At 40.1% G+C, this 27,336-nt stretch overlaps 1 protein-coding gene across 1 annotated transcript in view; it reads left to right on the top strand.

The window, feature by feature from the left end:
* The window catches only part of itga1 (integrin, alpha 1), a 62,471-nt gene that overhangs the window by 7,010 nt on the left and 28,125 nt on the right, over positions 1–27,336 (top strand). The window contains exons 2-4 of the mRNA XM_069673660.1: positions 17,544–17,664; positions 21,648–21,757; positions 26,887–26,975. Of these exons, the coding sequence (XP_069529761.1) occupies positions 17,544–17,664; positions 21,648–21,757; positions 26,887–26,975 (320 nt within the window). The remainder of the gene's footprint in view (positions 1–17,543; positions 17,665–21,647; positions 21,758–26,886; positions 26,976–27,336) is intronic.

Here is a 27,336-nt window from a genome sequence, read left to right as displayed (position 1 = left end):
TTGCCAAGTGGAAGATGTTTACGGTAAAGCTGATGTATTTTATATCATCAAAGCTCAAACATCAAAGTTTGAGACACCTGTCAAATTACATTTTTACGTCCTTAAAGATTATATGTTGAACTGATGAACCTTTATTGGACAGGGTATAGTTTGAACAGGAAATAGTGGTTTGTTTTGCAAAGGCTGAGGGTTTTACGGTTGCATCATCACCACTATAGGCCCCTGAATGTCCCCATTCTCACACTTAATTTCACATTAAATTCAACATTGCTGGTAGAGTAGAAACGTACAACCTTCTGTAACAATGATTCCTAATTGCGGCAAGGGCGACTCATAGGCTGAATTGAAATATGTCTTGAGGAATAGCAATCCATTTGGTAGCCCAGGACTTTGGTCCAGACTGAAAGTACATCAACAGCTTTTGGATGGATTGGTATGAAATTTGGTACAGACATTCATGTTCCTTAAAGGATAAAGTAAACAGACTTTGGGACTACCTGTTTACCACTACCACTACTACAACCATGAAGTTAGGGCTGTGATGGTACTGAATTTTTCTAACCACGGTGAAATACTAGCACCCCTGGCAGTTTGCCGGTTAACTGCCGCCCCAGTCAGCTGCCGCCACATCACCAACCGCCGCCGTGGTTTAGGACTTTGAGCGTCCTGTGGTTCCACACGCTCGTATTAGTGCAGATCGTTTACCTTCTTCCTCCCGCTGCTCCACATACCGGCTTTTTGACCGTCGTTCTCGGACATTGGTTCACTTTTACTTTATCTTTCACCCTCTCTTTCACTCTCTTGGGGTCTAATAGCTGCATCTCCTGATGTTCTGCAAACTTGACACCTGACAGCATTCAGGTCCTCCTGTTTTCTCCGTGCCTCCACTGCGACCTGTAAATGTGACGTGTGGCATTTGAGTGAAGGGGAAAAAAACGGTGCTTCACTGCTTATATGGGAACTTTTATTTATTTATTATGTTTTCACATTTTATTTCAGTTTCAGTTATTTTATGGAACCTAGGATTTAAAGTAGGCAAACTATACTGTAGCTCTATGATATATTAATAAAGTGGTGATGACGGTCACTGGGTCCACCCAGCGCTATTGTGGTCATGCAGTTACCGTAAAAGCCCTAAATGAAGTTTACATTTTTATCCATAACTATCCAATATTTTGCCATGAAATTTGATAGATATATTAATCTCCCGTCTTGAATAAAATGTAGTAAGTTTGGTGATCCTCTGACTTTTCATGTTGCCCTATTACAAGTTAAATTTTTTGTGACCAAACACCTGCAAAACTTCAAACAGCTGAACTTTGTGTTTTGTGCTAATTAGCAGACGTCTGAATGATAATATGCTAAGCTAAGGTTCTAAATCCATTGAATATTATTTTATATTACTGCATGTTAGAATTATCGTTAGCATGCTGATTTTAGCTAGTAGCTCAAAAACCCACCAACAAAATGTTGGTTGAATTGGTTTGGCCACTACTTTGGTCCAACATTTCAGCAACCACTTGGTGGATTCCCAGGAAAACATTTTTATTATCCCCTGAGGATGAAAGCTACTGATTTTTTGTCTCTAGTGCCAGACGAAGGTTTTTTGTTATCGTTCAAAGGGGGAAAAATCTTTTGGACGGATTATAGTGCAGTTTGTTGCAAACAATTAAGGTCTTTTTGAAGATGAAGTATTCAGTTTTCCCAATAATTTGGTTAAAATATCAAACAGTTGGGTTTTCTCTTCATTGAGAACGTTCAACAGAGCGTCTGGCATGGCTGTTGAGCCCTAATCTCCTTTCATTATAATTTGCAAAAAAGAAAAGTAAATGAATGATCTCCCTCAGCAGCGCACACACTGGGGTTGGGTTGTACCACAGAACTGAGTCATTGCTGAATCATCGCTGGTCTGTCTGTGCCGTAGCTGCAGACAGGGAAAGTGAGAGACAAATAAAGACACTCGGGGTTGCCAACGTGATGCCTGTGCCAAACCTTGTCTCTTTTTTTTGAATGTGAAGTCATCTCCACAAGTCTTATGGTTTTAGCAGTAACACGCAGAGCTTAACTTTCCTGCTCTCATTCATAAAAAAAGGGTGCACACAGTAAATGTTTTGTATTTTGTTCCATTTTGGTTGTGAAGGCAAATAGTCGTCTGTCTTGTTAACTGACTGAGATTATGTGTGAAGTGTTTTTAAACCCTAATCTTCCTGTAAGTGGCCCCCTAAGCTCAACAATAAACATGATAGTAAGATAAGTGCAGAGTAATCCCCAAACTTCACCCGACGCCATACACGCTCTTTGTAATGAAACTGATCTGTCGTAAAGAGCTCCAGATACACAAGACACCCGTGAAGGTGCGACATCGCATGTTGTGTCAGCTTACGTGGGTCTTAACCTCCAGGAAAGGTCAAACCACACAGACAGACACATTGAACACATAAAGCGTTCTGCGTGTTTCACACTTCATCACCTCCTTTCTTCAGTCTGTTACAATTTAAGTGTTTCGGGAGCATCTGATGAACCCCATAAAGACCTCATATCATTCTTTCCTTGTTGAAGATTTGTGTAAAATATTTTATAAGTGGTAAGATGGACAAAATTGACCAGTGAGATGAACGTTTTCTTGATCTAAATCACAGTATCGTCAGCATATCGTCTTACTGCATCAAATCAAACATAGAGATCATCAGTTTATAAAAGGAATTTCTTGTCAGCAGCACCCTGCTATATCCACAAACAGTTTGTGTGACGAGGTATTTTTTTCAGTCATGTGACCTCTGGCGCTGCACAGTTGTTGCGAGGCATCAGGGCCAAAGAGGAGGGAAGCAGCAGGGCAGACAGGGAGGCAAAGGGGAAAGTGCAAAGAGGAGGCTGTCAGGAGAAGAAGGCTGCTGGTGAGACAAGGAGGGAGTAAGAGGGGGAGGTCAGTTTCAGAGAATTTGTCATGGGGCGAGATTGCATTATCTCAAGTTGGAGCAAAAACAAGGAGAAGAGTGAAAAGTGTAGAGGTCAAAGAGAGCGGACAGGCGCTGCTTCTGTTTTTCAAAAAGAGAGGAAGAGTGTTCGTCATCTCTGCTGCTTCTAAATTTAATATGACTGTGTAAGGCATTACAAGTGGTCATGAGGAAAAAGGATGTTTAAAGTCTTTCATGACTGACTCTGCTCTGTTTGACATTAAATTAACACGTGGCACAGTGATCAGAATTTGATCTCCTGATGTCGCCAGAACTGTCCACTGAAGGAGTTCCTTGTTTGTCCTCTTTGCTTGCTTGTAAAAAGAGAGTCCAGAACTAAGAGGCTCCATTCTTCCTTTAGTCCACACCAAGTAAATCAAACTGCGGGAGTGAAAAGACCCAAAAAGTTCTTGGTTAAATTTAAGGAAACTTTGGCATCATGGTAAAAGAAAAACAATTTGCACTTTTGTGGGCAATATGTCACAAGGACTGTCCTTATAAAGCCGATGACGACGTGTTTGAAAGCAGGTGCGCGCTGCGGACGTAGGTGAGGACAGTGGAAGAGCGGCGGAGGAGCAGCCCCGCCTACTCCCCGAACAAAGTATCCAGAGGCGTATAGACAGAGAGTCGTGTCAGTGGAGGTTCAATATGCTCCATGATCCGCCATTGTCGCAACTCTCTACGGCTGTGAAAGTAAGAAGTAAGGTAAAAAAGGCCGAGATGTAGTAAGTAGAGATGGATAATTTAATATGACACAGCTGTCTGATCCCTTACAGGACATGTATTGCAAGTTACAATCAATAAGTCTTCATCTCAAACTGTTTTAAAACGTCCTAACTGTCGACAACGTGTGTCACAGTATTGGCTACAAAGAAGTCAAATTGTGCCCTGCAGGCTAAATTATCAGACGGCTAAATTTCTCCGATGTATAAAAAATAAAACATGTAACCTGCTATTTATGCTGCTCTTACTTTGAAAGGCTAATATCGTGAGTAAAGAGGTTCCCCCCTGAGCAGCAGGAGTGGAGCCCCAACAGTGACATCTTTTCCTGCTTTGATACTTTAAGTCAACATGAGAGCGACTGATTCGGACAGCATCACTGTGGCTTTAGCTCAGCCAGTGTTAAACTCTTCTCTTTGCCCAGTATTGACTTTACTTTGAAAAGCTTTCCTGTTTTTGGGTGTAGTTTGTTATAAACTCTTTGTATAACAGGATTTAGGCCTTTCAAGAATCATTTCCGTGTTTTGCCATTGTGCGCTAATCAAGATCCCGTTCATTTTGCCAGAAGAAACACATAAAGAAGTCCTACACAAACACACAAATACTTGTACTCCTTTGGGGCTCCACTACCTGCTAAGTGCTGATAGCCTCAGATCTTGGACGTATGTGTTTCTTTGTGTGTGTTTGCAACCAGAGCAATGCTGCATCTGTGCACCAGGCCTGCCCGTCCCTCCACTCCCCCCTGTATCTCTCCCAGGCCAGCAGCAGGCCAGAGCTATCCATCAAACTGGCATCATACAGGGAGCAGAGGGGCTGTGGCGTCTGCCTGGAGCAACATGTTCACATTAACCTCTCCGACGAGAGGCCAACACACATGGCCGGGCTGGTCATGATACTCTTCTCACAGACTTAAGTTTCCTGGGAGAAAAGGTGGCTGCTTGTTTCACTACAGTCTGATATAGGGAGGAATGAGCTCAAATAGTTTGGTACTGCATAGAGGCGTGCCTATTTTATTGATTCATACAAGAGTTTGTGACAGTAATACCTCTTTCCCACCACGTTGACGCAGTTATTTCAGACCTTGGAAGACCCGCTAATAAATGCTGATTGTCTCTTTTCCCGTTGCCAGTGAAGTATACTGCTTTCGGGCTCTATTCTGCTGTGTCACCGTCTGACGTCACAAACTTACATTATACTCTTTGGTAAGCAGCATGGAGGCCAGTAAAGATGTTACAATGGTTAGCTCTGTATTGTATCTATTACTCATTCAGTCTATTTATCCAGCTCTGCGCCGACACATTTGGAGCGATGTTTGAGCGCTGCTCGGACAGGGACAGGCGTCAGTATACGACATAGCATCGCGCCGGAAAGGGGTAGGACATTAGCGCGTCGACCCGGGTTTTGTGTTCCCATCATTGCCGATTGGAGCCCAGGCGATAATTACCCGGGTCTACTGCCGATAGTAAAATTTCCCACTACGCAAAAAAGCCGGGTGTTAGCTGTTTTTTTGACCAGTGGGAAAGGGGCTTAATATTAAGGATCAGCTTTAGATTTCAATAACCTTACAAGAGGAAACCGAGCACCTAGAGAACATTGATTTAAGTCGATCAATATTACATGACTCATATTGGAAATTTCAGCAGAAACTATTGATCCTGATATCCCTGATTGTATATTTATTGATCCTTCTCTAAGCAGGGTTGACATCATGACCTCAAAAGTTAAAGCTAAACTACTAACTAAATACTTCGACTATAGCCTCTGTATGTGGTCACCGATTTAACCGCTTAGCTTATCAAGAAACATATTTGATTCATTATAGATCAGTACATGCATTTACTTCCGCTGATTTCTGCAGGAAACGTACTAAACGGTAATAAGTTCAGTTTCTAGTCCCAGTACCTGCCTTCAAAAACATCCTCTAGAGACCTCTACTGGAGCACCATCGACCCCAGACCTGAGCTGAACTGTTGGTGTTTAAAACTGATGATTTTTTTCTCGCTTAGGTTGTAGCAGTTGGCTGAAGGAACTTCAACGTGGCTTAAAATTATATTTGTAGCTATTTCCCTGGAAAAGACGAGAAATAGTTTGTACGTTTCAGTAGCAATGGTCAGAAATGTGAGCCTCATGCCACTTTATTGTGCTTCAAACATATTTTCTGCTTGATCTTGAGACACATTTCCGACCAAGGAAGATATAAAAGCTTTATATGCGTCAGAAAACATCTATTTCGTCAGCAGAATCAGTTGAGCAGACAGAGGAAGCTGTTTATTTGATTGTCGGGAAGAACTTGTCCATGTGATAAGCTCTTAATAGCCTCCAGTGACTTTTAGTACTGAAGGAACTTTATTCTGTCATCACGTCATTATAAGCCTGTGTGTACATACGCTTCTTATTTTAGCTAGCTTATCTTAATCATTTAACATATTCAGAACGGGGGTGTTGTTCTGTTCTTCAGTAGGCTTGAAATAAAAGCAGAGGAACAAAACATCAGGAGGGGTTGTGACCCTCCTGGAACACATCTGTGTGTTTGACAGAGAGAGGAGGGGGAGTGTAGACGGGGGTGGGATTCACCCCCCGCTGAGGCCATGTCCACACTAATGTTGTTACTTTAAAATATGATTCTGTCTTTGTTACTTGGTGCTTCATCGCACAGCTTTTGACCTCGGTTCTCCACAGTGGCTGACAGGGGCAATCGCACTGCGACGGCCCGAACGATTTCTATCAGAAGAAAGAGGCTGCACATTCTGCACGGCTGCGTTTTTGACTTTGCATCGTTTCTGTATTTGCAGCGCATTTGATGTTATCGAATTTGTTTCAGGTTTTTGCAGTACTTTTTTCATCGTTGCATTTGTTTTGGACTTTTGCTATGTGTTTCTGGATTTGCAGCCTGTTTCTTCAAATCGTTTGGACATTTGCAGCGTGATTGCCCTTGTAGTTTTCAGCCCTCACATTAATGACTTCAGTATTTAAGCAACCACTGACCAGTGAATGATTTAATGTTTAAAAATGTTTAGGTGCCGACAGACCATTAAATCGACAAACGTTTGCTGTATATGTGGTATTAGTTTCAACACGCCCAAGTAAGGCCTGAGCAATGAGCAAGCCGAGTCTGTGTTGTAATTCGAAACTATATAATCATTCCTGTGGTCGGCTTTTCCTTTTCAATCTTTGTTTTGTAAGTGATGAATTTACAAAACATCTCACAACTAACAATTACACTAATCTGCTGTTATGATCCACGGGAAACAATCATTTCAGCCAAAGAGCTGAAGAAAGATGGGTGTGTTTCTGTTCTCAGACACGCAGTAGAGTAAGAAATCACAATTGCAATCACTCCGTTTTTCAGGAATCGTTTGACTCTTTGGAAAATATTCCTATCTGCTGACTTTTAAAGAACTGAATGAGAAGATTGAAACCACTTTCATGCCTGTACATTAAATATGGAGCTAGAGCTGGGTGACATTTAGCAATAGCCTAGCATAACATCTGGAAGTCACTGCATCTGGCTGTTGTTCAACTACAAATAATTACAGCTATAAGCTAGCTGTTTCCCCCTGCTTCCAATTATAGTTATGCTAAGCTAGGCCAATCAAGTCCCAGATCTGGCTCCATAATTCACACAGATATGAAAGTGGTATCATTGGCTATTAAGTGAACCGTTTCTTTCTCATGCCTGTACATTACATATGGAGCTAGAGCTGGTTGACATTTAGCAATAGCCTAGCATGACATCTGGAAGGCATCTGGCTGTTGTTTAACAAGAAATGACCACATAATCTCTACACCCACATTGCCATTTTTTAAATTTCCAATGGTGTACAGAATAGAGAATAAAACATGATAAAACAAGATTTAGAGGTGTTTGTAGTTTTGTTTTTAAACTTAGTAGTGAGCCAGGCTAGCTGTGTCCCTTTGCTTCTAAACTGTATGCTAAGTTAGGCTGATCCCATCCCAGATCTGGCTCTGTACTTCTACTTATCTACCAGAAAGGAAGCTGATAAGTGATCTGTTTCTTTCTCATGCCTGTACATTAAATATGGAGCGAGAGCTGGGTGACATTTAACAATAGCCTAGCATGACATCTGGAAGACATAACATCTAGCTGTTGTTTAACAACAAATAGTTACTGCATATAATAATGTCTAAACCCACAGTGCCATTTTTTAAAGATATACAAGGGAGCAATACTAGTGATTTACTACTGCTTCACCTCTTTATGCTAAGCTAGGCTAATCCCATCCCAAATCTGGCTCTGTCCTTCACAGAGACATCAAAGTGTTATCAATCTTCTTATCTATCTCTTGGAGAGAAAGGTAATAAGTGAACAGATTCTTTCTCATTCCTGTACATTAAATATGGAGCTAGAGCTGGGTAACATTTAGCAATAGCCTAGCATAGCATCAGGAAGGCGCTATATCTGCTTTACAAGAAATAGTTAATGTGCATAATAATCTCTAAACCCACAATGCCATTTTTTTAAGATATACCAAGCAAGACTAGCGGTTTCCTACTGCTTCACCTCTTTTTGCTAAGCTAGGCTAATCCCATCCCAGATCTGGCTCCTTACTTAACACACAGACATGTAAGTGTTATCAATCTTCTTATCTACTTCTTTAAGAGCAATCTTTTTCTGGATTCCCTTTAATCAGCATTAAACAAATAGCTAGCTTAAAACCACTAAGCTAATTCTCACTTGTTTTTCCTATAAATTAACTGCATCGATTCAACTAAACAGCAGTCACAGAGCTAAAAGCACTCTACTGTTTACGTATTCATGTACCTCTAATTAAATTTATAGCAATATAAGAAGATAGTGCGGATCAATGTTTGTTGTTGTGTTAAGTGGAGGTTTGGCTAAGAGCCTCAGTATCCCTTGATTATTTAAAACACACTAAACATAGCACGAATGAATAGCATGGGTTTGTTGAGCTTTAATGTAGAGCTATAATTAGAGTGTTGTTAGCTTAACAAAGCATGTTATTTGAATAAGATACAAGGAAATTATAAGGGAATAACTGCAAGATATATTAGTATAGATATACTAGAGTTTTATAAAAAAAAAAAAAATTCTCTGCTTGTACAAAAAAGTGCCAAAAGTCCACTCAGATTTTTCCTTGTTCATTGGATTCTCCTTTGTGTCTCTATTGGCTTCCTCTGACTTTTCAAAATAAACCTACACTGATGTTTTAAGACTCTTTTATTAGCAGGAATATTGAGTATTTTCTCTCACCGTTAGCCTCGTAGCATGAGGCGCGGCAGGATTATTTTTGCACGTTGCTTATTGAATCTGGAGGAAGGTCATTGTTTGACCCTTGGGTGTGTGTATTTTTAGTTCCTCCAGAGGTGTTTGATCTCTCCCAGAAGCCCCCTCCTCCCAGCTGCTCCCTGTATGTTAAAACTGTTGTGATCAGCAGATGTAACAGACATTGAATGTGTATGTGGACAAGGTTAGGAGGGTGTCAACCACCCCTGCAGTATACAGATGGGCTTTGGGTGGGATGAAAGCTTTGACAGCCGTCGGGGGGGATGATGTCATGCGTGGGTCTCAGCTTGTAAGCCGACGTGTTTTCTGCACCAGTGAAAAAGGCCGAGCTCAGGAGGATACATCTGGAGGTTTCACGGAGTGGAATCTGACACCGTCGAGCCGTCATGTTCAATCAATGAATGAAAGGAAGCATAAGAGAGGAGAGGGAGATGCTGGGACAGGCGGTGGGAGAGAGAGAGACGAAGATGAATGAAGGGTAGAAAGAGTGGAGAGATGGATGAGGTTCCTGAGGGAGACAGGGATGGGAGAACAAATTAGTGAATGGGTGGAGGAGAGGAAGCAATTTCGTTATATTGGACGGTTGGTGGACTTGAATATCACAAACCGTTTTAGCCATGAAAGGATGAACACACATTCCAAGATAGTGTGTGTGTGCACCAGCTGGGCATACGCCTGGTCGCAACGTTACGTCCGACTTAGAGCTGAAAGTTACGACGGACTTTAAATTGCGCCCTGTGCTCCAGTTAGACTTAAGCCCTGTTTGTGTTGAACCTGGGTGTGTCTTTTACGCCTCGGATGGAGCAGGCGTACGTTTAGAAAGTCCGACTTAAACCCACGGTAAAACAAATGGTAAAAGTCACAAAACTTACAAGAAAAACACCGAGGCAGCACGTCTTGTTTGGGATGATGAATGAAAGGCCATTAAAATGGGAGAGAGTCCTGTTTAAATTATTTAAAGAGCTCTCCCCTCAGCTGCAGCATGTGTCGGGCACAAACACTGCGCTGTCCCCACCCTGCAGGTGATCTGATCTGATTGAGCCCAGATTTTATGCCAGTAGGGCCTTGATCGAGACATGATAAATGTTCATCGGACAACGGCATGCTTGATTATGACTATTTATTGCAGCGGTGATCAATTACCTTGTTGATAAGCCTATCTTTTGTTTTGTTTGTGTGTGCTGTTCAGTTTTCCATGTTAAACGTATCTTTCTTTTCTTTAATTTTGTGTTATCTGTATCGTGTGTTGTTTGGTAACATTCACTGCTTAGACGCGCATCATAAGACCGGGCGCAGCTACGACCGGTGTCAGTTAGATTTTGTGCACTCGGTGTACATTTGAACCAAGAAGTCAGTCGTAGCGAAGTCGGACGTAATAGAAAAGACTAATTTTTTTTTACGCTCAGCTGGAGCATGCGCCTCCAGGGGCCTGTTTCACCAAATATCCAATAGGCAAGCTTTGATATACAGCATGAGATAACTTCCTCTCTTGCTTATTTAGAAATGTAAGATGAATATATATGATGGGCAAATGTATTGCCGTTGTGTTCGTGCCAAAGGGGGATTTGGGCATTATTTGCAAGCTTTCAAATCACTTTTGTGAAACTGTACCCAGCATGTTCCATTGTCATCTTGAGCGTGGTAGCTTGTGGCAGACTGTCAAGATTCTCAACTATTGTGAAGACCCCATTTGGTTTAGGCGACAGATTTTTTTGCATGATATTAAGACATCATGTTATTGGGTGTATTTTTAATCCTTAAGTGAGAGTGGAAAAAAATATATAGACAAGCAAAAAAAAGAACTTAGAAGTGACCTCCTGTGGATGGTCATCATCACGCCAACTAGCTAGCTCTATATGCTACAGAGAATTAGCTGCTGCAATCAAACACTAGCTTACTCTGACATGGGAAAGCTCATCAGGGTAATGTCTGGACAATTTCTGAAGTGCAATGTGTTGTTCAGCATTATAACGCCTCCAGCAGGGCTATAGACCCTTACTCTTGTTTTAATCAAGCTGCATTATTTTCTTATTCATCCATATCTTCTTCTGTCAACAGACGTTATCATTAGAATGCAACAGAATTTGGACTCCTCTTTTCCCCTTTGTACATAAAGAAACAAACGCGCCTACATTCACGACCTCTGGTGTGGGCTGTACGCCCACACGCTGCACATATGCCAAGAATTAGGCAGCGACTAAGCAGACAGCCAAATAGGAAAATTAAATCAAAGTCAATGGAGCTAAAAACCTTGCAGTTCACCTCATGACAGATAATTCCCAGACTGATTAAGGAGAAGAGTTAGGAGCACAAACCAAGAAAAATAAAAGGTCAGGAGGATTATGGGATAGAAAGAAGGAAAAGTTCAGAAAGAAGGGCGTTGCAGAAGAAAAATACTTAAAGGTAAAAGAACAAAGGAGGAAATCTGGAAACATTGCAGCTTTATAACTTTGGCTGCCCGCGGCAATGCCAGAATATGAAGCACCTCTCTTTTTCCTGGTGGAGTCTGTTGTTAAACACCAGCACATGGTGCATGAAGGTCCCGCCCAAAGCCCCCTTTCCTTTGAAGGGTCAGACAAAAGCCCATCATGAAATTGTTTCTTTCATTCTTTCACTCTGGCTGATGTATCGTTAACATTGTTTCTAAGCTACTACAGATGTTTACTTTAATATCAGATGATGTGTTTTGACTGTCAGTCTTTTATTCAGCTTGAAAACTGACTTGTGTTGACTGTGTTGCCCACAGGTGCTGATTTGTGTAAAGCTGTAAAGCCGATTATAGCTGGTTAGATATGTTACAGATGAGCAGGTGCCAGTCGTGTGTGTTGTTACTTAGCCTGAACGAGCCTTTGAAGTCTACAGGTGCTGACTTGGGGTCATTTTTATAGCTGGTTCTATGTCTCGCAGACCAACAGGTGCTGATCTGTGCTGCTTTCCGCCCTGCCCGTATCAAACAGATCTGACTTTTGCTACTTGGTTTGATGTCCTGCAGAATTGTTAAATGCTGAAATGGAGTCGTTTGGGTTTTGATGGCTGTTGCAGAGAGGGTGGCAGGGTTTTATTGTGGGTTAGTGTGGCTGACAGACTGCCAGGGTCAATCAGGTCCACATGGAGCTTGACCAAAAACAGACTCTGTGGTTGGTCATGTAGTCCTATGGCTGTGATATGTAAGCCAAATTAGATTAGACTTTTCTGGTGAGCAAATATTAGATTTTTCTAATGATGGACAATAAGATACAGATTGTGTTGTATCTGCAAGTCAACCATTTCTGTTGAAACTTAATCCATGTATGTCGGCTTTGTGGGGAGGGGGGAGGGGATGAGAACTCACAGTGGTGCTTTGATCTCAACGCAGACGTTAGCATGCTAACATGCTCACAAAAATGCTGATGTTCAGCAGATTATGTTTTTCCATCTTAGTTTAGCATGTTAGCTGCTTGAATAATTTGCACTTAATATACAGTGAAGCTTAGGCTGACTGGAATTTCATTCGTTATGGAAAATAATTTGACCTAATGGGGCCTCAAAAAATTCATGCTCACTGGTCGCCATCTTGTATTTTGAGCCAGAGATTTTGGATCGTATTTGGTCAACACTGTGTTTACACGTTAGGACGTGTTAATCACAATTAGCCATGAAACCCCCCAAAAAAGACATTAACTCATCAGTTAAAGGAGAAATTCGCCCCTAGAAAAAGCCCTCTGTTCTCTGTAATCGATAGAAGCCATTATATTTGAAATTGCGCCATAGCTGTGGAGAAAGTTGTACAAACAGCTCGTGGTTTCGCCCATTCTACATTCCGACAACTCCTAGCATGCATTGCGCCCCTCCCTCTGAAAGGAACGGCCCAGTGAGAGACGCTGGAGTGAAATACTACCGTTTTCCAGTCAAGGACATTGATCGTTGCAGGCGATGGCTCAGAGCGGAACACAATCCAAAATACGACGAAAATATACCGGTGGATCGTCTAAAAAATCTTCAGGTCTGCAGTCTACATTTCAAACCTGACGATTTTGAACGAGACACGACATCGGAGGAAGTGTAGTTTAGCAAGCTTCCTGGCCTCCGCCAGATGACGCGTTTTACATAGTCTGGCGCCCATTGGAGAAGCGGATAGCGTCCTCCAAAGGCACAGAGGGAAATTGCATTTTTTTTCCTACCATAATGGCATTAGCTCCCCATGATAGCATGACAGGAACTGGCCCTTGTTTAATTTTTAATGAAGTTATAAATTAACTGAAAGGTAAGCTCATTTCCAATCTGGTTTCATACAATTTGGCTTCTTTCTGTAATCAGTAGAGTCCCCCCCATCATCTTCTATGGTGTAACATGAACGTGTTTGACAGATCTGCAATCAATCTAATAGTTCTTGATATATTTCCCTAATATTTTAGTGTCGAGCAAAATGTCGTTTGCCACTAGCATGACTAAAAAACACGTCCTCCCTCTTCTCTGCTCACAATGAGTAATAGAGTACAATATGATCCCTCCAGACAGTGACGGACAGCTTTATATGCCAGTACCTCAGAGGCTCATGGGGCCGTTTCCATCCACAAAGGATGAAGTCCAGTTATTGGTTTTCCAGGGCAGATGTTAGCCCGGCTCAGGGAAATAGCCAGTTACATAACTCACTGGTTTTGATTTAAGCAGAGTTAGGAGAGCCCAAATACAGCAAAATGAGATGGTATACACAAAAGACGTGCCGACCAATAGACAAATGACGTCCCCCGAGTAATTTACAGCTCAGGCCAGCGTGACTCTGAAATCTACTTGAGCTCAAGCTGTGATAAATGGAAAATGCCTGGTTGGCCTGAAGCCATCTTAAATCAGCTAAATTAGCTTTGTGTGTGCTGTGTATGTGTGTGTGTGTACCTTTGGATTTTAGGGGATGTCTATAATCAGGTTAATAGGAACAGGAAATGGAGATTCTCTGAGAGATGGAGCGGGGTAACAGAGGAAGTAGAGAAATGAGCTGGGGTGAAACAGGGGGGATAATATTTCTTGGCTGGGATTCCAGTGTATGACTCTGCAGGTCCGGCTCTCTCTCTCTCTTTTTCCCTGCAGATCTCTCTCTACCCGAGGGGAATGTAAAGAGCATAATCTTATATGTGATCACACATCTAAACACGGCAGCATGACGACGGGCAGCAGTATGTTTTCATAAGTCCTGTGTTTATAAGAAAGCAGTGAGAGCGGCTGCTAACAATGCTAATTGGATGTAATTTATGCATCTCAACCTCCTTGAGTTATGCTCCACTTACATGTGCACTGGTCCCTGTTTGTATGACTAACATGGGAGACTACAACACATGTTCAATCGTTCACATGTTTTGTGTATAGTCTGAGAGCATAGGGTATGCATTGTGCCTCTTGAATAATTGTAAACTTGATTTGTTTAAGCTCAATTGAAAGATCTATTAAAAAACTGAGTGTGATAAAGATATGATGTGATACAACACTATATGATACGATACAGTATGGTATGGTACGGTACGGTCCAAAATGATACGATACGATATGAAACGATATGATACGATACGATACGATATGATACGATATGAAACAATACGATACGATATGAAACAATATGATACAATACGATACGATATGATATGATACGATATGAAACAATACGATACGATATGAAACAATATGATACAATACGATACGATATGATATGATACGATATGAAACAATATGATACGATACAATACGATATGAAACGATATGATACGATACGATATGATACAATACGATACGATATGATACGATATGAAACAATATGATATGATACGATACAATACGATACGATATGATACGATAGGAAACAATATGATACAATACGATACGATATGAAACAATATGATACGATACGATACGATATGAAACAATATGATACGATACGATATGATACAATACGATAGGATATGATACGATAGGAAACAATATGATACGATACGATATGAAACAATATGATACGATACGATATGATACAATACGATACGATACAATACGATATGAAACGATATGATACGATACGATATGATACAATACGATACGATATGATACGATATGAAACAATATGATACGATACGATATGATACGATATGAAACAATATGATACGATACGATACGATATGAAACGATACGATATGATACGATAGGAAACAATATGATACGATATGATATGATACGATACGCTATAACTCAATACACTATCAGAGGATAGGATAGGATACACTTTATTGTCCCCGTTCTGAAAATGTTCTTGGACTTTAATGCTGCACACTTTTAGCTATCTCTCTAGTAGTACTAATAAGTAAACAAAAAAACTATCAAAACAAACAATCAGCATATGAACCGAGTAGCACATACCAGTTAGAAATATAACAGAAAAAGATTAATGTTACAACGGATTGCAAAATTACTCTACAAATTATTCTCTAGCTTTCATATTTTCTCCCTGACTTTACCCTGACCTGAATGAATGTATCAGCTGAACAACATATAAACACCACATTGACAGATTATAAACCTGTCAAGTTGTTGAAGTTAACATGATAGCAAAGATGCTTATTTACACATCTAGCAAACATGCAGCAACATTAGCATTAAACAGAACACAATAATCAATCTCAATTTACTCTGGTTTGCCCTTCACCATCTCCTGAGGTAAATATTTATCTCTTTAACTGCTAACTGCTAACCTGTGTTCACTAGCTAGTTGCTAGCTTTTTCTGTTAGCTGCTAGGTACAGGCATGTAGCTTACAGCGGGTTTACTATAGCATTTTACTGGGAACAAATGCCTTAAGTGGCTTTAAACTAGAGAGTAAGAGTCTATAAATAACCTTTGTGAGGTTGTACTTGAGCTAAATGTATCACAAATACAATGCTAACATGCTGACGTTTAGCAGGTAATGTTGACCATAATCACTATGTTAGTTAAGTGAGTTAGCATGCTAACATTTTCAAATTAGCAAGCAGAGTGTACAACTGAAGCTGAGCGGAATATTAGCTCGGCAGTAACTTGGTCACAAACCAAAGTATTTGAAAAATTCATAATTTGACTCCATGATGGAGCTCGATGAAAAGTCAGAGGATCACAAACGTTAATAAAGCGTCTCATTCAAAACCACAAAGGTCATAGGGACGGGGTGCCTGCAGACTATGTCTCACACAGCTCTAAGGCAATCTGTCTAATATGAGTTGACACATTTCAGACGGACCAAAGTGGTGCACAGACTGACCCAAGAGTCATCCCTTTGAGCTCCACTAGTAGCGTGGCTAAAAAGTCTATAATTACTTTGGCAGCACGATCCAGACTCCATTTGGTTGTTCTCTATTCTGTTTTGGTCAGACCAGACACATTATCTACAAAGCATCAAAATTCAAAGAACAAATAGCTGCTTTTTATTTGTGTCTCCATGTATGTGGTCTCTGTCTGCACGCTCTTTTTTTAATCCCACTTTGACTCCTCTGCACTCCCTCACAAGTCCGGGAATCGAATAAATTATACTGCAGGAATTCCCTGGCTCTGTAGATATAAAGAGTGTCATTGTAGCAGCAGCACAATGAGACATGGATGGATTTATATAGAGCCTCTGTGATATATACTCAGCTCGGTGACAGACGGGCGCAGACTGCGCACGGTGCAGAGAAGAAGCCATTGTCCTGCAGGTCAGACTGGACTCTGACCAAAGTGCTTCACATTGATGTTTGAAATTCCTCCAGTGTTCGCCAAAATGACTCTGTGAGTGCGATATGGTTCACACAGTTCATCCCTCATCTCAGTGTAACATCTCTATAAAGTATATTAATAAGATTGTTATAAGAATTACACAAATATTAGTGGTTTAAGAAAATATCTATTTACCGTATTTATCTAACTTTTACATATTGTACTTACTTAAGATATAAAAAACACATTATATTCCCTTGCTTACAATATTGCAGTAATATGTTGCCCCATATTGAATAATAACCCCTATCATGATACGTATTGTATCATATCGTATCATACCGTGCCGTACCGTATCGTATTGTATCGTACGGTATGGTATCGTACCGTGCCGTACCATATCGTACCATATCGTATTGTATCGTATCGTGCCGTATCGTATTGTATCGTATTATATCGTATCGTACCGTGCCGTACCGTATCGTATCGTATCATACCGTATTGTAACGTATCGTATCATACCGTGCCGTACCGTATCGTACCGTATCGTATTGTATCGTATTTTATTGTGTCGTATTGTATCATACCAAGCCGTATCGCATCGTGTCGTACTGTATCGTATCATACCATGCCGTACCGTATCGTGTCGTATCGCATCGTCCATAAATATTGTTGCTTAATCATCAAATGTTGATATTTAGTTTGTAATTAATTACATCTTGAATAATATTTATTGTAAACGTTTGTTTATGGAGACCTTTTACTTATTGGGAAAAGTAATACACAAGTTTATTATTTCAGAATCTGATTATTTATTATTAAGTATAAAGTAATTTAATCTAAACTCACCCAGGAGAGCAGAACAGTCATAAACAACAGGCCCTGGCAATCCTCCATAACCTTTCCTCTCCTCCATCCCTGCAGTGCTGCTGGCCTGTGTGTTGTCCTTCAACGTGGACCAGAAGAATGGTCTGTCGTTCGACGGCCCGCTGGAGGACATGTTCGGCTACACCGTCCAGCAGTTCGAGAACAGCGAGGGGAAATGGTGAGTGTCATTGACTACTGTACATTTTATAGAGCTGAGGTTGTATTAACATCAATCAGCTTTCAACACTACACTATTTCCTCCTCATCTCACAAATGCTCCTGCTGCATTTCAGACATGCACATATGCTTGTTAGGTTGGAGCTGTAACATCTCATTAAGTCTCAAAGTAAGAATCACCTGAGGCCAGACGATACAATATAATAATGTTAATTTAGACTCAATACAATATTGTAGTGATTTTCTGATTATTGCGATAACATACTGTACATTGCTATTACAATCTTTTTTCCAACTGGAAATGATGCCGTCAAAGGAAATCTTCGTCAGCATCTGTTTGCATTTGTTCATTTTCAGTTTGGTAATTTTCATTGAAGCAAAATGGGATTGTCAAGCAGACAGACCGACCATCAATGTCATGAAAAGCTAAGAAACTACATATCTTCATAGTCCAACTCAACTGAATGCAAAGTGATTGGACGACTGCACCACAAACAGCTTGTACAAAAAAAGTGAGGAAGAAAATTAATGTTCAAATCAAATCAAAGAGTCATTTCTCCATCTGAATTATAATTAATAATAGTTTTATAATCATTGATATAAGACTGTGTGGCCTCTGTGTATTCATATAAATATATTGAAGCATGTGAAACTTTGTTTTTGTTTCATCTGAGTTCATCATCTCGTCGTGTTCTTCTACAATTACTTTATGGCACCAAACTGTCTGACTTGTCGGATCTAATGTCTAATATTTGCATTATGGTTGTCGATGGAAACCCATTTTTTTGCATTTTCTTTTGATGTTTTACTGGAATTTCACTCAAAATTTCCCTACATTTGGAATTAAAATTAACTACATTTTGCAGACAACGCACAAACATGTATCTCGGCTCAGATGCTCCTTAAAATCATTCATTTTTTGTACCACAAAAGTGTTTTTAAAAAGAGGCCTGGCCACAAAGCTTCCACTTAAAAGCATTTTATTTTACCATTAGCTGTAGTCAGTTCAATTTCAACCAAATCCGCAACATTAGCACAAGCGAAAAGCCCTAAATCACCTGTAAAACTAAGTGAAATACATCACAGCAGCTGCTGCTGTAATGAGGATCTCTGCCTTGGCTGTTAACAGTAAACTGCCCACCAGAGTATCCACAGACCCGGCCTATAAACACGCTGAAACCAAGCATCTGTGACTCCTCGCTTAAACTGTCTGGGAGCACATTTTTAAAACATTGTTAAAAGCTATTAGAGTGTTTTTAACGGCTCGGTGTAGCACTCTTTTCTCTACACCTCTCCTTCAGTTACTCAAGTCTTAATTTCTCTGTTTACTTCCCTCCAATCTGCTGCAACACCACAGCTGATTCTTATTCCCACATGTCCGTACCTGCTGCTGTTCTGCAGTAATGCCCTTATCAAGCTCATATGAGATCACTTACAATAATTCACTCACCACTTATCAGCAAATCCAGCTGTGACTGAACCGCCAAACTGTTCCCTGAAAACACATTGGCCTTCTTTTGCATCTCCACATCGCACTATTTTGTTCCAGTTCAGAGAAAAACCTACGAGATCTGACCGATAAGGGCTCGATTAAAAAAGTTGAAACCAAGAAACAACACGGGTAAAGCGGGCAGAGAGCAGAAAGAGGACATCAGATATCAGAGGAGTGAGCGAGAACAGATGAAAGAAGTAAAACATGAGATAGAAAAATGTAGACTGATAAGGAAAGGTTAAGGAATAAAGGAGGAGGGGCAACAGAAATTAAAGATATGTAGCCAGTAATTTGGAGAAAAAAGATGGGGATCATGAGGTGATGTAACACGCAAGTTGCTGTTACAGGGAGGGTGACTGATTAGTCCCAGATGTGTCCTCCTGACCCCCGACCTTTAGCTCCTCAGAGCACCTCAGCAGTGATGAAAGGTGGATGAACTGCACACAGAAAATGTGGTACTTTTGGCCGAGACATTTCGGGTGGAATCTTTTTTTCTCACCATAAATTTTACCTCCTCTTCTCTTAAGACTTAAATATGCTGCACAAATCGAATTCTACAAACAAGCAAATCAAAGCTAGTTTAATTAGAGGAATTATTCAAAAATAGTGGTTACGTTGGAGATCAATATGACACTCAATATGACCCCCCTTCATATAGGCCTTTTTTTTTGCATCTGTTAGCACTATTTTGTTCCAGTTCAGAGAAAACCAAAGAGATCCGAGCGATAAGGGCTCGATTAAAGAAGTCGGGCAGCGAGCACAGGGACGACATCAGATATCTGCGGCGTGAGCGAGAACAGATATATAAAACATGAGATAGAAAACTGTTAAAAAAGTGGTAATCTCGAAGATCTTTGTTCCCTTCTCTTTGGCGGCATCTATGGTGATAAAATAACGTAATTGCGGGAGCACACTTCCCAGATATCCAGACAGTGTCACATGTGTGACGTCCACGGTTGGCTCCGGTTGTAACTCTTGATTTTCCTCGCTGATGGTCGCTTTCCTTTTTAGACTGTTTGCCTTCATCTGAGCTTCGAGTTTGTTTCTTTTTCTTTGGATTTTCACTTATTTCTGAAGTTGTATCTGTAGTCATCCATCTTTTCTTTGTTTGTTCAGCCATAGTAGATTACTGTTTCCTCGCAACACTCACAGAGACCGGAAAAGCAGCCGCTTAGCTCCGCCTACCCTCTCTGGCAGACCAACCACTGCTGGCTGATGGAAAACGTGTCACTAACTTGGCGCCACTTGTGATTTTTTTCCACTAAAGTCGCCACAGACACCCAGTCTGTAATACTGCAAATGCAAAGGCTTTCATCAGTGGGCCATAGGCTCAATCACCATTGTGTTACCTCATTCGGCGATAGATAGTGACATAACAGACCAAACATGCAGCAATCAGAGGATGTGCGGGGGTGATTGGATGTGTCGTTCACGGACGAGTCGGCTCAATGAACCGACTCTTTAAAGTGCTTTAAGAAGGGAGTACTTTTAAGTATACAATAAAGTGGAACTGAGTTGTACAGCCATCTTTATCGAACTCCAACTCTGAATGGATGAAAAAAATACCTCAGCTTATACTCCGTTTTGATTCAGAAGCCATGCACCTGTACAGGATCTTCGATAATGATGGCTTACTCCTTTGAACTGAAGTTGAACTGACAGTGGCGCTAAAAGTCAAAGGATCACTAAAGTCAGGTTTCATCTTCTGGGAACCTACGAACAAGCAGATGGAAAATTAGAACAGAAATCAACAACAGATTTTGATAGACTAAAAAACCACGACAGTAAGAATAATATTCGAGCTAACACAGCTCAGAAACTGCGCACTATTTTGGTGAAACAATGTCTTTATTTATCTCCCTTATAATTTACAGATAAGGAATTAGCTGCTATGTTACAGTATCATACATAAATCAATAGCATTGTGCTGTTTCTCAGAGAGCAGAGAGTGTGTTGTTGTTCCCCTCTCAGACTCTCTTCAGATAACCAGGGCCCATTAGAGTGCAGGAATTTTAATAACCCCGAGTGTTTGGACGAAGGCAGATGACCGACTCTTTTTTTAGCTCCCGTGTACTGATGTGGTGACGCGATGAAACGCACACAAATGGACATGGATGTGTGTAGCACAGGCGGGCATTAGCACAGACTAGATGCACACACACATGCAAACATCTGTTACATATCACGTTAGTATGTAATGACTTGATAATTAATCGTTTTTTTTTATTGTAAGATATTTCCTTATTCAATTTCAGTCAATAGTTGGAGGGTGATAATATAATAATAGGACAGCCACAGATTTACAAGCCAATTATAATAAACTAACCCAGCTTTATTAGCCACTCAGAACCTGCTTTTATGTGCAATTTAACTATATGAGTGTAATTAAGGCAAATTTAAATTGCTCGTATCTGTTAAAACTATAATGATGATTGTGTGGTTGTTGGCAGAATTTCCAATCGACCAATCACGGCTGTTTTTTATTTATTCAGGGTTCTGATTGGCTCGCCGCTGTCGGGCCAGCCAGCCAAACGGACAGGAGACGTCTACAAGTGTCCTGTGGGGACGGGGGACAACAAATGTGTCAAACTGGAGCTACCGAGTAAGAAAACTGTGTCTGTCTGTCTGTGTACTGTATGTTTAAATGCTCATGTATTGCCTTTTTTGTGCAGGGTTAGGCATGGGTGAGGAGATATATCCAAGCAGAAATGAAGCAGCAATATTTAAATGATCATTTTAAACTTTTTTAAGCCTGAAATGCAAACATGTTTCTGACTCCAGCATCTCAGATTTGTGAATTTGGTTATTTCGACTGTTTCCTGGACAAAAAAGATGTTATCTTTGGCTTTGCGTATTACAATGAGCATTTTTCATTAACTATACAAATATTTAATCGAAAAACATAATCCAAGCATTACTCAATAATGAAAAATGAGTGGTTACAGCCCTCATTTATACGGTTTTGTTGATGTTTCAGTGTGTTTAAGTCGACTATATATCTGATGGGGTCTCTTGGGGAGGAAGTGAGGCCCATCCGAACAGGAAGACAGTGAATAAACAAGGTTTTAATGTTTCATCCATCTAATTGTATCTTAATTTCACAAATAAACACAACTTAGCTCCCGATCAGCAGCCTGCAAAGCCTCTATTAGTGTTTGTCTGCGATTTGGACCGGGACTGTGGGAACTAATATGTACAGTAGATCCTGCAAACCGACTCTCAGCTCAGGGAGTTGGACTTTTCAACACAGCTGTTCACACCTCAGAATTACTCAGAAACAGGAGTCAGAGTTCACCTGCTGTTGGGTAAATGATTGGCTTTGCTTTAAGTGCTGATAATTTGCAGTCAGGGTTTGGAAATTATACTCCCCTACACTCTCCAGGGGAGATTGCATGGATTTGTTTTATCTCGAATGAGTTTGAGAGGCAGACGCTTTAATCTCACAACGTCAAATTTAGTCTGGAAAACATCCACTGGGAATTGATTGAGGCTGGCAGCCGGAGCCAGACCACTCAGCAAATATCAGGGAGTGGTTTACAGGATGATAACAACAAAAGTGCTCTTTTTGGAGTATTAAAGTGAAGCAGCAACTTTATGACTTATACCTTGGGTTTACCCATATAACACATTTCTTTGACATTAAAAATAATATTTCTAAAGCACCACTGTAGAAAAAGGGACACAATTCAAGGACAGCCAATCAGGAAGGGTTCAAGTTTTATTGAAAGAATTGAGCATGTCAACATGGCGGCCATTTTTCAGAGTTGTAAGGTGACAAATGTAAGAAATCTCAATATTCATTTCATCGCCTTCAGAAACTTAAAAGTCAATGGATAGTAAAACTCTAGGGGGTTACCAGGCCATATTTAAGAAAAACCACTTATTTAATAACTAGCTACCTTGAAACAGCTAACGAGGATTTGGCGACTTCCTCGCTACAGTTAGTGTGGAAGTGGCTGAATGCTAACATTAGCTCTGGAAAGTGTTGTATGTTACAAAAGGCTTAATAGAAAAGACTTAACTTTAAACAACATAAGCTACTAAGACAACAGCTACTGTAGCATTTAACCTCTCCCTTGCTAACATTACTGTTTGCTAGAAATTTATACCATTGCTTTTCAATTTTACAACACTATCAAAAGGTAACGTTAGCATACAGACACTGACTAAGTGAACTATATTCTCAAGATAGAGGCTAACTGCTAATATTAGCTCTTGAAAATATTGTACCTACGATACAATAGGCTTAGTAGAAAAAAGTTAACTTTTAACAACATTAGCTACTATAAGAGCAGAGAACAACTAACATTAGCATTTAACCTCTCTCTTGCTAACATTACTGTTTGCTATACTTTATGCCTTTTCTTTTGAATTGTACAACACTATCAAAAGCTAACTTTAGCATACAGACACTGCCTAAGTAAACAATATTCTCAAGATAATGGCTAAATGCTAACATTAGCTCTTGAAAGTGTTGCACAGTAGGATAGGAGAGACGTCAAAAGACTTAACTTTGTAAATACAACATTAGCTCCTGTCAGACAACAGCTAATGTTAGCATTTAATCTCTCCCATGCTACTATTACTGTTTGCTAGAAATTTACATCTTTCTCATTGTATCATACAACACTATCAAAAGGTAACGTTAGCATACAAACACCGCCTAAGTAAACAGTAGTTGCTAAATGCTAATGTTAGCAGTTTTCTGACCGTAGCTAATGGGTTATTGCGGTATATATTTTGTTTTGACTCAAAATATGTCCCATTGCCATTCTGGATTTGTTGTCTTTAAAGCAGCTGAACAATCTGGAAGAGTTGCGTTATAACTTAAAGACATTATTGCAGCATGTTAGCTTCCCACCCTGAGAGTGATGGCCGCGATGTGAATATGGTGAATGAGCCTGTCAGTCACTTGTAATTCTGATCCCTGCAGAGTAATTTCAATCTATTCCCATTGACGACGCCCTTTAATCACAGTTTACATCATACCAGCCCAGGAGAGAGATCTGCCAAACCATAATGAGCAAGATAAATTTGTGTGGTTATGTTGTAATTTTTAATCATGTTTCTGTCAGAGCAATAAAATGAAAGGTGGTTGTGCCACACTGGCAGGAGTCCCAACATCTGCAACTTTTGTTAATGTCTGCAAAACAGAACTGTAATTGTTTATGTTCTGTTTGGGAAACTGACTCCAAATGACAAACTAGATTTATAAAATGTTGGCGGCACTGTTTCAAATTGAGTCTGCAGTCTTGAGTACTTCCTTGGCCTGTGCCTTCGACCAGGTTTCATAAAAATCTTTTTTTCACAATTCTGCTGACAAACACATAAAATGTACTGAATGATTACGTCTGAAGATCATGATCTTGGTAATCTGAATTTATGATTCACTGCAGTCAAGACCATCCCTTTTAAAGCCAAATGTTGACATTTATAGCCGCTGCTTGGTGAATAACTTAAGAAAGAATGGTGAATCATTTACGTAGAAGCTACATTACATATGGCGTTTGACTTTTCAAGAGGTCACTTTAAACCAAGTGTGAAAAGTCTGATTTATACTGATAGTTATCAGCAGCTCTCGGTCCACAGAAGACAAAGCGTTTATTCTCCTCTGCAGCTCCTCAAAGCTGCTCTCAGTCCCACGTGGACGCATCATGAGGTGCCGGATCTTAGATTCATATAACTCACTTTAAAAGAGGAGTGGAAATAACTAGGAAATGTTACAAACCAGTTGTTGAAAAGATTACTGATACTTTATATTAAGTTCCTTGTAATGAGTGTTACTTCATAGGTAATAAGGCCCTGTTGAAATCCTGTTAAAGTCCTTATAAAATGCTTATTTTAGATTTTGACTGATTATAATCAACCTGCTAACTATACGTTATCCCGCTTTTTAAACGACTGTTTACTTACGAAATCAATTGACACAATACATTGATTGGAAATGGTTTTATTAAGTTAAAAATGATTATCTTTCCAATTTCCATTTACAAATAGTCCCTTACACTCACAGAGCTGCGCCTGTACGGTTAACTCTGTAGCCTTCTTAAAATGAGCTAAACGGAGCTGTTGTAACTCACATTAAAATGAGCTAACCGTTATTAACCGCCGTTATTACTCACGTTAAATGAAAACATTTCCTCTGATGGTGAAGACAAGTTGAACTGGGCCGCAGGAATCAGCGCAGCACCTGATTTAGGTTTTCTGTCTCGTCACTGTCAGACTGCTGACATTTTCTTTTCCATTCACGGTCTTTAAACACCGCCGTGTCCCGTACTGTGTTCCGTTTAATGTCTTCAGTTTTATAGATCCTACTGTCGCAGCCTTTAGTTTTTGCATCGTTCAACCTCTCTTGCTCTCTCTCAACTGTTTTGTCTCTTTTCAGTTTTTTTTCCTTCTCTAAACAAGCCGACGTCAAATTTACCGAACTTCTCTCAGCGGATTCATATGATTACAGTTAGTCCTCCGGATTAGAGCCACATCCCTAGCCTGGTCTGTTCTTCATAACAACGGTCTGTTATCGAAAAATAACAGACCTAGGAATGCCATGATTAACCAACCAGCCATGTAATAACAGTTTAGAGACTGCTTAAGAACTTTAATAAATGCCTTAAGAGTTTCCTGTAGTTGTTTATTGTAGCATTACAAACACATTTGAGCTACTTAACTTTTTATGACATTGTTTAACTAAGATTTCTGTTGCTTTATATAGACTATTAAGTACTGTGCATATATTAGCTTTTATATGCACAAGTTAACAGCTAACCGTGCTTTTCAGTAATATCTAATCAAAAGCAATGACAGTTAGCAGTTTTGCTAGCGTGCTATTAATTTGTATTTTGGTAAGTAGTCAAACATTATAGCATTATAATGTTAATAATCCAGGGACTAATTACAATCTAAGGTTTATAACAATGATAACAAGGATTTTACATAAGAAGATGCAGGATTGGGGCGCTGGTTTAGCTCACTTGGTAGAGCATGCTCCCCATACACAGAGGCTACAATCCTGGTCCCACTGATCTCAGGTTCAAATCCTTGCAGAGTCATTTGGTTCATGTCGTCCCACACTCTCTCCACCCCATAATTCAAGGGATTCTTAAAAAGCTCAAAAAATAATCTTTAAAAAAAAAGCAGGATTCTATTCATAAACAGAGATGAAGAAACAGCTCCACTCAGCAGTTCTTAAAGTTCCTCACGCGACATTTCTAACCAAAAACAGCTCTGCTGCATATGTCTGTTTGAAGGAGAGCACATGCCAAAGTCATAACTTGCTGCTAATAAGAATCAGAAATGGTTAAATTTCAAAATGCCTCATGGGATTTGAAAAGCTCGATTGGAAATTGAAATGACATGTGAATGAGTTTGTGAGAAATATGTGGCTCTCTTGGCAAGAAAAGTAGATCCAAAGCGTTCCCAAGTTGGAGCAATAGTTAGCTAATTTTAGCCACATGTTGTGATTGCTAAGTGTTGTGTGTTCTCTTTTTTTTCCTCACCGCAACTCGGATGTTTATCATTGAAAACATTTGTATTAATTGCCAAAAGGTAAACACATGTTAGAGTTAGAGAAACAGATATGCCAGTTGTTGTTAAATCTTCTTAGGACAGCGGAAAGGACGGAGTGCGAGCAGCTTTCTTCCTATGGGAAAATACAGAAGAGGAATTTGTCCAGCTGTTCTTCCTCTGCTCTCTTTTTGTCTCACTCTGTTTATTCATCCATATTTCTCTTAGAAAACACAACAATTCCCAACTTGCGTGAAGTCAAGGAGAACATGACCATGGGAACGACACTGGTGACCAATCCCAACGGAGGATTTCTGGTAAGGGGGAGGTTGCTCTTTATACTATATGAAAGTACATTTTCCATAACACAAAAGGAAGACTTTGCATACTCTTCTGCAAGAAACTGGGTTTAAACATACTTTCACTAGACCTTTGCACCATGTGGAAACTGTGGGCTTGACCTTCCTTGTTTCCCAGTGAGGCTTCATGTCCTGGGAATGTAACAGGATACTGAGAATCAACCGTTTGAATGCAGAAATGTACGAAGGAGGTGACGAAACCCATTAGGTTTTATGGCTATGAACTCCTGTAAAATGTTGTTTTAACATGATTTTAAGGGGTGTCGAAAGTTACAGAAATAATTGACCCTAGTGGTCAATAAACATATATTTTTACAAC

Source organism: Semicossyphus pulcher, unplaced genomic scaffold, assembly GCF_022749685.1.
Source record: "Semicossyphus pulcher isolate SPU_LCO1_2020_fin unplaced genomic scaffold, fSemPul1.0.p SCAF_22, whole genome shotgun sequence".
Lineage (NCBI taxonomy): Eukaryota > Metazoa > Chordata > Actinopteri > Labriformes > Labridae > Semicossyphus > Semicossyphus pulcher.
Note: the sequence above shows the minus strand (reverse complement) of the source record. Positions and strands in the feature narration are given on the sequence as shown.